Below are 14,401 nucleotides of genomic sequence, written 5' to 3'. Positions count from 1 at the left end.
TCCTGGAGCCGCCGGCCGGGGCCGCTCGCCGCACTCAGCGCCGGAGCCGGGAGCCCGCGGCCGCCGCCATGTCCCACCAGACCGGCATCCAAGGTAACGGCGCCCGGCGCGGCCCGCGGGGAAGGGACCCCCGGGAGGCCTCGGACGGGCCGTAGGGCGGGAGGGCCGGAATCCGGCCGCGAGCGCGGGGCGTCGGTCACGCGGGACGAGCCGGCCTTTCCGGCTCCCGCTCCCCGGGCGCTCCCGGCCTGCGGCCCCCTGGGCCCAGGCCCGGCCGCCGCCACGTCGCAGGCGGACCCGAGATTCGGGGGAGCGGAGGGAACCGGCCTCGGTGGCGGCCGGGACGGAGGGGGCGTGCCCTCCGGCGCGCTGACGGGAGCCCGGCTTTCCCCCTTTGGATGAGGCGGGAAGAGCTGGGGCCGGGGAGGCCGCTGGGGCTCCCTTCGCCGTCGAGGGTCGAGCGGGTTTTCCTTTCCTCTGTCCAAAGGAGAATGTTACAGGACTGTGATGACAAAAAGAAGCATGCCTGATTCTTCCCACATCCGTAGGGCTCCCGAGATGGAAACGTGAATTACGTTCCGAGAAATCCCGGGTACGGGTGTGTTTTGATCTGTTCGCTCAGGTACTTCCCAGGGGAGCCGAAAAGTCTGGTCTGTGAGGTTGCATTTAACCATCCCGTGCAGACAGTTGAATGTACAATTATATCTGGCCTCCATTACTTCACGGTTTGGAAATGGGGAGCCTGGAAGCGGTCACTTCATCAGAATCAAATAATATATCCCGGGGTTATTCGCGATTACTTAACGAGTTCCAGTATAAACCCAAGCTCTTCCTGTTAATAGACAATGCATCTTTCCCCCGATGAACACTTAATTGTGTGTTTTGTTCTTAAGGGTCTTTGACACCACCCCAGATACTCTCCTGCACGCACACACGAGCAAAATAAGTCTCAGATTTAAAAACATCGTTATATTTGTCCGCATTAATTTTGATATTTAAAAGTAATTGACTTTCATGCTTGAGCCTCACACCAAACACTACTTAAATAGTGGTTCTTGCTAATAGCACAGAAACGAAATTGGAACCAAATTGAAGCTTTGATAGGAATACAAGGGTTAGGTTATTAAAATAAATATCTGCTCATTGAGTTTACTTTAGCTTTTTGAGAGATGCAAGTTAGAAAATATAACCAAAAATATAAGGTTGCATTTTATTCTGTTTTTTTAAAACCAGGATAAGCCGGGCTCGGTGTCTCAGCCTGTAATCCCGTGCCTTTGGGAGGCTGAGATGAGTGGATTGCCTGAGCCCGTGGGTTCGAGACCTGCCTGGGCAAGTTGGTGAGACCTCATCTCTACAATAAATTAAAAATTAGCCGGGTGTGGTAGCGCGCGCCTGTAGTTACAGCTACTTGTGGAAGGCTGAGGCGGCAGGATCGCCGGAGCCCAGCAGGTCGAGGGAGGGGCCACTGCACTCCAGTCTGGGGGACAGAGTGAGACTCCAACTCAAAAAAAAACCAGGATAAGATATCTGATACTTACTGTTGTTTTTAATGGAAAAATACAGAAAATGAATTGATGAAGGCAGTGTCTTTCTCATAAGCTTGAAACCGAACTAGGAAAGAATGAAGCAAGTTTTCATCGTTTTTCAAACAAGCAATACAAGTGTTTTTCAAAATTGTAATTTGCCCATTATTGGGTTTGAGTAACTTCAATATATTCACTCCAGTATTATTTCTGCTACAGAATTGTCTAGCTAAAACAGATTAGAATTATTATTGACACACTTAGATGTATAATAATACTTCTTTAATGGTATAAATTGTTCACTATCCTATGCCTTTAAATTTTTTAATACTGATAATGAGAGGATACTGCATACTGCAGCTTTTTTCTTTGTATTCTAATTCATTGTTTCTCACATAGGTAGCAAAATAAAGTATTCAAACATAAGTATGAAAGGTTTACATTTCTTTATCTTTTTCCACAGCAAGTGAAGATGTTAAAGAGATCTTTGCTAGAGCCAGAAATGGAAAGTACAGACTTCTGAAAATCTCTATTGAAAATGGTTAGTTAAATGTTTTAAAATATTGTTTGTCCCTGGATTGTGTGTTATACTTTTAAACTTCTAAATGTTGTCAGTGGTTTCAACTATTCATGAATGTTGAAACAAGTTCAAAGCTTGCCTTAAGGTAACTTGGATTCCTCACATTTTGTGCAGTTCCCAAAAGGCCACTATTTTCCTTCCAAACTCTGGCTGTTAGGGAAACACAAAGATGTTTTTTGGTGTGACTTACTTCTCTTTTTCATTTTGTGTCTCAGTTTCTGCACCACAACCATTTCTAATGTCAGTTCTTCCATCTCTGAAATGGAAGTCAGTAAACTAGTGATTATCGGAAAGCAAGTAACTTATCAACTATTTTTCAGTAAAGTTTGTTTTAACATAGAAACAAAGGGTTTCAAACTGCCATTTTCACCACTTGATTGCATCCTATGGTGCAGAAATTATGACTGCCTTTTCTTGTTTTGGGAAAGTTCTTTCTGATCATGTAACAAACCATAAATTGATTTTTAAGAAATAATTCTGTAAGCCAAATTTAGGCAGATTTGAATTTGAACAAGTGCTATTATAACTACTCAATCACAAATGAATGTGTTAAAATATGCCTCAATTGACCTAATTTCTTAAATATCAAATATTTTTGCTTTAGAAAAAAGTGTTTTTTCATAAACTGGAAGTATTCTAATTTGTTTTCCACTTTCTATTTATATATTAAAAATACCAGAGTAGCTTATAAAATTTGTGCCTGTTTTATATATATATTACAACATTCAACAAGAATAAATATACTGTAAAATAGCATATTTTAGAAATATTGAGTTAAAACTTTAAATTCCATCACTTTGTAACAAGTTAAGTAACTAAGATGGAAAAATTAACTAGCATTTCTACAAAACAAAAATGCTACTATTTATTTTCTTTTTGTTTTTATGAGTCGGAGTGTCACCCTGTCATCTAAGCGGGAGTGCAATAGCACTCTCACGGCCACTGCAGCCTCAACCTGCTAGGCTCAGGTGATCATTCTGTCTCAGCCTTCCAAGTAGCTGGAACCATAGGCATACACCCATACGCCTGACTAATTTTTTGATTTATTACAGAAACAAGGTCTCGCCAAGTGAACCCCTGTTCTCAGACAATCCTCTCACCTCTGCAGCCCAAAGTACTGGGATTACAGGCATGAGCCATCATGCCCAGCTATTTCTTAAATTATTATTTTTTGGCTTTACTTTTTATTTTACAAAACTTTTAAATGGGGAAATTCCAAAGAATACAGTAATATCATAAATATTCCAAATAATACATTCATATAAAATATCATAAATGAATAACTGCTAACATTTTACCATATTAACTTAAGCATTTTTAAACATTTAGTATTTTCTGAGTTAAGAGCATCCCCTTTAAATAATATCACATCTTGACCACCTTCACCTGAGGCACCTATAGTTAAAAGTTTTTATATTTGTGCAATCTGTTTTTTTACGTGTATCTCTAAATAGCATATGGCACTTCTTGGGTTTTTAAGTTCACATAAACTGCATGATGCTATCTTATTCTGCATCTTTTCTTTTTTCTGTAAATGTTACTTTTGTAAATAGTTTGGATAGAGAGCTCATTAATTGTTTTCAAGTATGAATAGAACATATGACTATGCTACGTATTATTTGTCCATTCTCTTATTGATGAACATTGAGGCTGTTTCTAGTTTTACTGTTATTGTATAGTGCTGTAGTAAACACCTTTGTACTTACATGCAAGAGATTCTCTATGCAGAGTACATCACAATTTTACCTGATTCTGCCAAATAATGCTTCAAGGTGGCCATACCACTTTATGCATCTAGGCAGATTTTAAAATCTGTAGCATTATAACCATATAGGAGCTAAACTTGGTTTCATTTAATATTTGTCTTGTACATTTCAATTAATTTCAGAAATTATATTTTTGAGTGGTAGTACAGTTATTTAAGTATATTTTGTTGACAATTTATAGCTCAGACATTTTGGAAAATAAAAATATAATCACCTCTTATTTGATTATTCAACTTAACTATTATGATTTTTTTTTACGTTTCTTGGCTGTGTATATATGTGTGTGTGTGTGTGTGTGTATAAATTTTAATCATGCTATTCTTAAGATCTTATCTTTTTATAATACTTTAGTTTGTAATTATTTTCTATATTGCCACCTTTTTCCTTTCAACTTTTTGATGTGAATAATAGTAGTTGGGAAATGACTATATTTCTCTAGTCTTCATCACATTACCACTTGGTATTTCAAACCATTTACCTTTTATCTTTTTAAAAATTATTTTTCATAGAGCAACTTGTGATTGGATCATGTAGTCAGCCTTCAGATTCCTGGGATAAAGATTATGATTCTTTTGTCTTACCCCTGTTGGAGGACAAACAGCCATGCTATATATTATTCAGGTTAGATTCCCAGAATGCCCAGGGATATGAATGGATATTCATTGCATGGTCTCCAGATCATTCTCATGTAAGTAATTTTTTTTTAATTTGTTTAACATTAAATGCTAGGAAGATTTCAAAATAAAATATTTCTAGGCCACATGAAGTAAGAATCAATAGTCATTTCCCATACAGGAGAATGCTCATTGGGAAAATCTTTGGATTGATAATTGTTGGAATTAAGCATGTTTAGATTCAGAAATTTTGCTCTTGAAATAAAAAATACTTATTGTTAATTTAAAATCTGTGACAACTGTAAATGACTCCATGGGCCTCTGAAGAATAAAGCTAACCACTTGGTTCTAAGAGTAATGATTGTAATAATTCTGAGAATTAATTGAAGATTATATTAACTTTTGTTAGTGTTTATCATATATTATTAATCACTACCATTTAAGTGATGGTAATGCATACAAACAAGTATTTATTTTAGGAAAGTGGGTAGTAGACTAAATAAAACAGAAAAAATTAGTATGTGGATACTAACCAATGTTTTAAAAATTAATCTTCATATTTCTTGTAAAAAGTTAATAATTTTTAGTTATCTAGTTGTTGTTCTCGAAAATCATTATATCCTCTTTAATTCCACACATCCTGTCTGAAAGAAATATTGCATTTAGCCATGCAAGATTATGAAATTATTTCTGTTAGTTGGTTATCTTTTGTAGTTTTCTGTAGATACTAGTAAACTCTTTAATAATTATATATATTGTGTTTTATTCATCCTTGTGTCCCTCACAGAATGGTATATGCCCTAGGAAAGCTGTGAATGTTTGATTCTTAACAATTATAATACCTGATCTAGCTTTGAGAAAAATGTCACTACGAAGGTTACTTTGTGTTACTTTCAGTGTTTTTTCCTCATGTTTTAAAGTAGCTTTTAAAGTAGTTTTTTATTCCTGAACTTATTTTGCACTTTGAAAAATTCAGAATTTTTAAAAATTCATATTTTTTCAACTTAAAACAAAAGTGACTTATAATTTTTGAAATCTGCCTTAATAGCCACTGATAGTTTACATGGTTATTTGTACACATATCCTTTAGTATATTATAGTCAATGGGCTTTAGCTTTATCACATTTCATGTTATTTTTAGTATACGTAAAGATTTTTATACCTTCAGAATGTGCTTTCTGTTGTAATGTTATCTTTAAATCTATAAACGGCTAAGTAAACTTTTACAACTGAATAGGTTCGTCAAAAAATGTTGTATGCAGCAACAAGAGCAACTCTGAAAAAAGAGTTTGGAGGTGGCCACATTAAAGATGAAGTATTTGGAACAGCAAAGGTACAAAACATATTTTTATGTGGATTCTATACATTGCAATTAAAATGATTAAAGAAGAACTCCTAGGTAATTGATACGAATTCAGAGGGATGAATCTGTAAACATAAGAATTAAGTAAGAGGAATATTATGGTTCATAAGAGATATAATATTTTTGAACAAATTTGTGTTGGTTTACAACTTTTCTGATTCAGAAATTAATATAATTTAGTGGATAGAGTACAAGACTAGATGGGAAATGTTGCTTGTTCTCTAATTTTGAGGTGGGCTGGTTTCATAATTCTTTGAGTCTCAATCTTCAAAACCACAAAATCTTGATGATAAGTAGACTCCTTTGGAGTATTTTTTATTTTGATATAAAAACTAATTATTTTGTATGCATAATTATAGCAAAACTATATAAAACATTATAACAGAATTTAGAATCGAAATATGTTGATTATTAAATAATTATAGGCAATTTTCAGCAGAAGGTTAATTACAATTGCCTGTAGACTTGAAACTTGACCAGGTTCATTATGTCACTGGCATCACCACCACCAAACTCTTACAAAATATTTAGTAATTATAAAACTTCAGGAAATGAAGAGTAGCTACTCTCTTAAAAAGTTTTGAAACCTTTAAAATAGAGTATTAAAGAAAAGTAAAAAGAGAGTACAATTCTTAATGATATTTTCACTTAAAATCTTTTCTTTGGGAGGCTGAGGTGAGTGGATTGCCTGAGCCCGCGGGTTCGAGACCCGCCTGGGCAGCGAGACCTCATCTCTACAATAAATCAAAAAATCAGCCTGGCGTGGTAGTGCGTGCCTGTAATTCTGGCTACTTGGAAGGCTGAGGCGGAAGGATCACCGGAGCCCAGCAGGCGAGGCTGCGGTGGCTGTGAGCGTGCCACTCCACTCCAGTCTGGGTGACCGAGTGAGACTCCAGCTCAAAAAAAAAAAAAAATGTTTTCTGTTAAATTCATGATTTTGTTTTTCTTAAAGTAACCTTACTCTGGTTTTACTTGTAGAGAATTACTGATAATAGTCCATTTCTGTACTTACAGGAAGATGTATCATTACATGGATATAAAAAATATTTGCTGTCACAATCTTCCCCTGCTCCACTGACTGCAGCTGAGGAAGAATTACGACAGATTAAAATTAATGAGGTAAGTTACAACTCTGAAACCCTTACAAGATATTAAGTATTTGAAAATACCATATTTTTAATTAGTAGTTGTGGAGGTAACTAGAAAATAAATAAATCATGTAGCTTAGGTTTATTCTGTTTAGTTTAGAGATAAAGCTACGTGCTTAATGTGTTTTTAGAAAAAAAAAGTTTAAAATGAATATTGGCCCTTTGTTCTTGGATGTCCCCTCTGAGGAGACATTATAAATCTAGCAACCTACTTGGATGTCATCTCGCAGGGGACATAAAAAGATTGCTGGTGATTATACAGGACAAATAGTTTGCAGGCACATATTTTTTTAAAAAAATACATGCTTCCTTGAAGTTTTCCATTCAAAACAAAAAAACTTATGTCCCATTTGAAATTTGTCAAGCTTCTGATCAATCAGTTGAGAAGTGGTTTTCATAAATCATGAGTGCTTCCTTCCATGCCATCTTCAAACAACAGACTGGACAATAAATTACATAACATTAATGTTGGTGGAAGAAAACAAGACTGCATTGTCTGCCGAACAGAAAAATACCAGGTAGAAGACGTCAAACAAATTACCATTGTACAACACGTGTCAATGAACCTGCGATGCACGTTGGTAATTGTTTCACGTTACTGCACGTTGGTAATTGTTTCACGTTACTACACGTAAGAAAAATGTAAACAATTTTGATGTTTTTGTCATAAATAAGTTCCTTAAAGTTCAAAATTCCATTATAAGACAAATATCATTACAATAAAATAATTGGTTCTCTGCTATACTCTTTGATGAAAGTGATTCGTTTTTCACTAGTAAAAATGCAGTCAAGTTGCTGGTTGGTGATCTGCGAGATGTCTCCAAGAGCAAGGGTTAAACTTCACTCAGTTTTATAAATAGCTTTCTCTTGTAACTTTTATCAGAATAGTAAATCTTCCTCTTGCAAGTACAGCTGTTAACTGTACTTTAATGATATACAAATAAGAAAATGTGTGTTATCCATTTAGTGAAAATAATATATTTATTAAGGTTGTTTGAAGCAGGTTATTTTTTATTATGTAGAATAATGACGACTAAAGAGAATAAAATACTGATGCCAGAGAATGTTTATAATTTCTAGAATGTCTACAGATTAATTTCTATGAACACCATTTGGGTGGAGAAGTGTATGCAAGATTGTTAATTTGAGTACTTGTTGAGTCAACAAATTTCAGCCATATTATAGTTTATCATATTTTTAATGTGTTTTCTGTAGCCATTTTAATTATATGCTGGAATACCTACGGCATTTCTACTGGGATTTTCCAGAAGAGAACAAGTAGCCAAAATCACTATTCACTAGGCTGTATAATAGATTAGTAGGAATAGTGTGGAAAATGGTTGAATATCATTTAATATTAAACTAGTAGCAAGGACTTATTAGATTATTTTAATTCAAGTTATTTGACTAGGGCTTTTTATGTGATTTTTTTTTTTACAAGTTTGATAGTTTGTTTTATTCCTTGCAATCAGAACCCAGAGGATCGTATTGGGGTATGCATTTGCATATGTTCTATGATGTTTTCATTATCCAGTATCATTTATGCTGTAGAATCTCCATTCATTTTTTTTTTTAAGTAAAATTTCTATTGGACTTTCTGTTGCAACACTGCAAATGAGGACCCTATACTAGCTATCATTTATCAAGTATAAAAATCTTAAACGTGCATTGAATGCTTTCTTAAAATATCCTTCTCTTCCAATACATGCACACCCATGTTCTTAGTAAAGAAAGCTCTAAGTCTGGAACTTCTGCAGTAATATTACTTGTTGAGCTGTGTCGTGTCTTTGTATACTGTTTGTACTCCTTTCAATTCAGTGCATGTTGTTTGTATTTTATGTCCAGCAGAACAAAGCAAAGTTCTGTACATATTGTATGTATATTACTGTTTCTAAATCCTGTCAAGTTAAATTTTATAATGAAAGCTATAATCTGATGACACTTAATGAGCTTAAGTAGTTCGTTGACATTGTGCCAAACTACCCATATAAATAAGCAAAACTCCCAAAGCCCCACTAACACTGCACATGTATTCAAACATTCACTTCCAACATTTTCATAAAACGTGTCATGCACTCTGCATGTTGATAAAGTGCTAGCAGGACCATGAACAAATGTGAAAAATAATTTGCTTTTAAAGTTCATAGTGTTTTAAGTATTAATTTTAATTATAGGTTGGGCAAGGGTTGAATGATTCTTACTATTTTATAGAAATTGGGTTTTCATATTTTTGCTATGTGATGTGCCACATTCTAAAACTTTATCAGTAAATTAAATCTGTCATACTTAGGTTCAAACTGACGTGGGTGTGGACACTAAGCATCAAACACTACAAGGAGTAGCATTTCCTATTTCTCGAGAAGCTTTTCAGGCCTTGGAAAAATTGAATAAAAGACAGCTCAATTATGTGCAATTGGTAAGAGATATGTAATGATTATTAAGAAATGACTGCCCAAGCCGGGCTCGGTGGCTCAGCCTGTAATCCCGCGCCTTTGGGAGGCTGAGGTGAGTGGATTGCCTGAGCCCCCGCCTCATCTCTACAATAAATCAAAAAATCAGCCGGGCGTGGTAGCGCATGCCTGTAATTCCAGCTACTTGGAAGGCTGAGGCGGAAGGATCACCGGAGCCCAGCAGGCGAGGCAGCGGTGGCCGGGAGCAGCCACTGCACTCCGGTCTGGGCGACAGAGTGAGACTTCAAATCAAAAAAAAAAAAAAGAAATGGCTGCCTGTTTTGACAACTTATGGCTTATATAAGGTTTATTTTTAGTGGATTAAAGTTTTTAAATTTGCTTCTTGGTGTTTTTAATTCATTTTTTAAAATGAGAAAAGTAGTATATATTATTATGAAAAAACTGAGAACTATGTAAGCTTCCCCTTTCTCTTATTAGTTTTTTATTATAAAATTTTAACTTAATTTTTTGTATCTGTTTTAATTAATATATTTTGTTTCTTGTTGACAGGAAATAGATATAAAAAATGAAATTATAATTTTGGCCAGCACAACAAATACAGAACTAAAAGATTTGCCAAAGAGGATTCCCAAGGATTCAGCACGTTATCATTTCTTTCTGTATAAACATTCCCATGAAGGAGACTATTTAGAGTCTATAGGTATATGAAATATTGTTGTTAACATGTTACTTTCAGTCTGCCTATTGCTATTTTTATTTCTTGCCCACAGGTCTTAGCTGTAGTTTTATGAGGCTTATGTACTTGCTGTAATTGATATGCTAATTGTGTTTGTTGTTATTTTAACTTTTAACTTGCAGTTTTTATTTATTCAATGCCTGGATACACATGCAGTATAAGAGAACGAATGCTGTATTCTAGCTGCAAGAGCCCTCTGCTAGAAATTGTAGAAAGACAACTACAAATGGATGTAATTAGAAAGGTAAGGCCTACCTATTTTAAAATCTTTTTTTTTGCTAGATTTTTCTTGTCATTTCCACTTAGCTCATGATGTACTGTGATTTATAAACTCAAATTTCTATTTTTCTTGTCATCCTAAATCCTTAGGTTCTTCTCTGCTCTAAGTGTCTGGGGCTGCCTTGTCATGATCCCCATCTCCTTTTGATCTGTACTTTAATAAGCCACATATAGCTATTTAACTTAAATACAAATTTTAATAAAATTTAAAATTCAGTTTCTTAATCTTTTTTTTTTTTTTTTGAGTTGGAGTCTCACTCTGTCGCCCAGACTGGAGTGCAGTGGCTGCTCCCAGCCACCGCAGCCTCGCTTGCTGGGCTCTGGCGATCTTTCCACCTCAGCCTTCCGAGTAGCCGGAATTACAGGCATGCGCTACCACACCCGGCTGATTTTTTGATTTATTGTAGAGATGAGGTCTCACTGCCCAGGCGGGTCTTGAACCCGCGGGCTCAGGCAATCCACTCACCTCAGCCTCTCAAAGGCGCGGAATTACAGGCTGAGCCACTTAGCCCAGCTAGTTTCTTAATCTTACCAGACACATGTCAAATGCTCATTAGCCACGTGTGGTGAGTGGCTACTGTGTTGGATTATGAAGAATTTATAGAGCATTTCCATCAGTACATAAAGTCCTATTGGATAGTGCTGTTAGAGTTATGTATTTATGATTGTTTCTGAATTCCTTATTAGTCAGGAACTAGTCCCCATTTATGACTATGAATCATGGCATGGCTGGGATTCTTTGCGTTTCTTAGAGAAGAACAGAACAAACATAAACATTTGAATGTAGGGACCCTAAACTATCTATTTTCTTAAATTCTGTTTTTTTAAATGCAAATAAGATATGGGGAAAGACAAGATTTATTTTTGAGTCTTTTAACTCTTAAAACACAAGTCCTGAAAAACTACCACGTGTTAGGTACTGAACCATTCATGCTTTTTAAGATTCTAAAAAAATCACTTTAGCATAGGTAGCACAGGAGCAGCTGACTTTTTCTACAGGAGTCAGCTGACTTTTTCTACAGAGCACCAAATAGCAACATTTTAGGCTTTGCCTGGTCACATATGACTTCTGTCACATATTCTTATTGTTGTTGTTTTGTAACAACTCTTTAAAAATGTAAAACAGACTGGGCAAGATTTGGCCTGCAGGCCATAATTTAATGCTTTCTATTCTAGACAGATTTCAAGTGACCCAGGGAATGAAATGACCAGGAGTAATGTTTCCTGAATAAACAGTGTACCAAAGCAACTTGAGATTGTAGTAGTGGCTTCTACTTTTAAACATTATTTAAGTTGGAGCAGTAAGAGGGAACAAAATAGGAAGTAATTATAGCTGATTCAAGTAACTCATTTGGCTCCTTCCCCCAGCAGAAGAAAATGAGATAATTACATATGGTCCTTGACTCTGTCTTGCTGGAATCGATATTATGCATTTATTTGTGAGCAGTCATACCCCAAAACTAGCTTGTTGCTTATACTGGGTTTCAAATGTTGTGCTTGTTTCATATTGTATCACATTTCTTTTACAGATCGAGATAGACAATGGGGATGAATTGACTGCTGACTTCCTTTATGAAGAAGTACATCCCAAGCAGCATGCACATAAGCAAAGTTTTGCAAAACCAAAAGGTCCTGCAGGAAAAAGAGGAATTCGAAGACTAATTAGGGGTCCAGCTGAAACTGAAGCTACTACTGATTAAAATCATTATGTTAAACATTGTCAATACTAGTTTTTTAAAAGTCCAGGTTTTAGTACAGGAGAACTGAAATCATTCCATGTTGATATATATAGTAGGGGGAAAATTGTACTTTTGGAAATAGCACTTTTCACTGTGTGTTTTTAAAATTAATGTTATGGAAGCTCATGATTTCTATTTTTGAGTTAAAGCTAGCAAATGGTTCAACATAATAATGTTTAATTTTGTCACACTGTTTTCATAGTATTGATTCTACACTTTCACATAATTCTTAAAATTTTATACAGTTGAGCCAGTTCCAGAAAGTCTAATGTCTCAAAGTAGGAAACACTTCTTATTACTTTTTAGTGAGACAGAAAGACCTTAAAATATTCATACTATTTAATGAATATGTTAAGGACGAGGTTAGGATACTTTCTAAGCTGAAAATGTAGTGCACCTGGGAAAAGGTAGGACGTTGCTTACTCTGAGGAGCTGTGCTAACTCTGTCAGACTGTGGGATCTTGTCTGCAACCTTAGAAAAGTGCTTTATTGCAGCAGTCTTTTTCTATTTCACTTTTTGTTTTTTTAATGGCATTGAAATTTCAGAAGATCACCTCACTCTGAAACTGTAAAGGTACCAGATATTTTCTATACTGCAGGATTTCTGATGAGATTGAAAGACTTTAACGCCTTAGTAGGTTCCCTTTCTAGTGCTTTAAAACATTTCATTTCCAAAAGAAGTCATTTCATTCTAATTACTGTGTAGCCAAATATCTATGTTCAGATTGAAGTTTAATATTATTTAAACGGAATCAAAACTAAACTAAAAAATGTTGAAAATGTTTTAAAATCAAGATTGGCTTTTTTCTCCAAAACCATCTATGTATAGGCAAATTGTATTCCTTATTCCTTACCACTTTGAAGCAAATATTCAGATTTAAAATTGTTTTGAAGTCCTAGTACTTACCAGGCTAACACAGATAAGCACATATGAATCTCATTTCAATTAATATCTTATTTCAGAGCTCATTTAACTGTTTTCTAATGCTTTTCATTTTCAGTTACAACCTAGAGAGGTTTTGAGCCTATTTCATTGATACTTGAAATCGAGGGAGTTAGAACACTTCATGTTTAATCTGTTAAATCTGCTGCAAGAGCCATAATTTGAAGTGTTTTCTAAATGAACTGTGGGGATCCAGGATTTATAATTTCTTGATCTAAACCTTATGCTGCATAAATCAAATATCAGAAATGCACATTTCATAGTATGAAGCACTCATTTCTAAACCTTATTATCTAAGGTAATATATGCACCTTTCAGAAATTTGTGTTCAAGTAAGTAAAGCATATTAGAATAATAATGGGTTGACAGATTTTTAAAATAGAATTTAGAGTATTTGTGTGGGGTTTTGTTGTTTACAAATAATCAGACTATAATATTTAAACATGCAAAATAATTGACAATGTTGCACTTGTTTACTAAAGATACACTTTAAGTTTTCCAAGGGTGCACACGTAGATGGACACACATACACACAACTTATTGCAATAAGAATCCTGGAGCTACCTGGCAGACCATAACTGAAGCTGTTATTTTCAGTCAGGAAGACTGCCTGTCATGAAGGTATAAAATAATTCAGTAGTGAATGTTTTTCTGTAACATCCATGTGCAATTATATCTAAATTCCACTACACTACATTAAAGTAAATGGACATTCCAGAATATAGATGTGATTATATAGTCTTAAACTAATTATTAAACCAATGATTGCTGAAAATCAGTGATACATTAGTTATAGAGTATAACTCATCGTTTACAGTATGTTTTAGGTGGCATTATAACTAGATGGTGAATAACATTACCAATAAATTTATATAGCAATGAAGAATTACATGCCTTCTGTGGACATTTTATAAGTGCATTTTATATCACAATAAAATTTTTTTCTCTTAAGTTGTGTATGTTCTAAATTGGTTTTCTACTATAATCTTTTAAGTGTTTGGGCAATTTGCATAATTCAATATCCAGTGATAGGTCAGAAATCCCATTCATTTATTCATTTGTTAGTTTGCCTAAGTCTAAAAAAGGATTTTAAGTGACTTGAAACCTAGGCAAGACTAGTGGCAATAGAGTGCCTACTTTGGATAGAGAAATTTGCCACGGTTGTAGCAATAATGAAAATGCCATGAATTATTCAGTTCCTTACAAGTAAGGAAGTACTTATATTATAGAAGTACCCCAATTTACTTGACTTGGATTTTGATACAGTATGCCCTGGTGGGCCCAGGAGTCAAGTAAAAA

At 35.1% G+C, this 14,401-nt stretch overlaps 1 protein-coding gene across 2 annotated transcripts; it reads left to right on the top strand.

Annotated features, from left to right (window-relative positions):
- The first annotated feature begins 6 nt into the window (after positions 1 to 6).
- Positions 7 to 14,051, top strand: TWF1 (twinfilin actin binding protein 1). Of its 2 annotated transcripts, XM_008073773.1 has the most exons (10): positions 7 to 93; positions 1,987 to 2,064; positions 4,379 to 4,557; positions 5,721 to 5,816; positions 6,861 to 6,965; positions 8,467 to 8,487; positions 9,285 to 9,410; positions 9,955 to 10,105; positions 10,264 to 10,385; positions 11,950 to 14,051. In XM_008073773.1, exons 1-10 carry the CDS (start codon positions 69 to 71, stop codon positions 12,118 to 12,120), a joined length of 1,074 nt encoding a protein of 357 aa, XP_008071964.1. In that variant the 5' UTR covers positions 7 to 68; the 3' UTR covers positions 12,121 to 14,051. The 2 variants fall into 2 exon arrangements, with proteins under 2 accessions (XP_008071964.1, XP_008071965.1); XM_008073774.2 differs by lacking the exon at positions 8,467 to 8,487 and having other exon boundaries at positions 11,950 to 12,565.
- Positions 14,052 to 14,401: the final 350 nt, after the last annotated feature.

The sequence above is a fragment of the Carlito syrichta genome, unplaced genomic scaffold (genome assembly GCF_000164805.1).
Source record: "Carlito syrichta isolate Samal-C Ts95f unplaced genomic scaffold, Tarsius_syrichta-2.0.1 Scaffold316102, whole genome shotgun sequence".
Classification (NCBI taxonomy): Eukaryota; Metazoa; Chordata; class Mammalia; order Primates; family Tarsiidae; genus Carlito; species Carlito syrichta.
The sequence above is the reverse complement of the archived record's forward strand: the minus strand, read 5'-3'. Positions and strand labels throughout refer to the sequence as shown.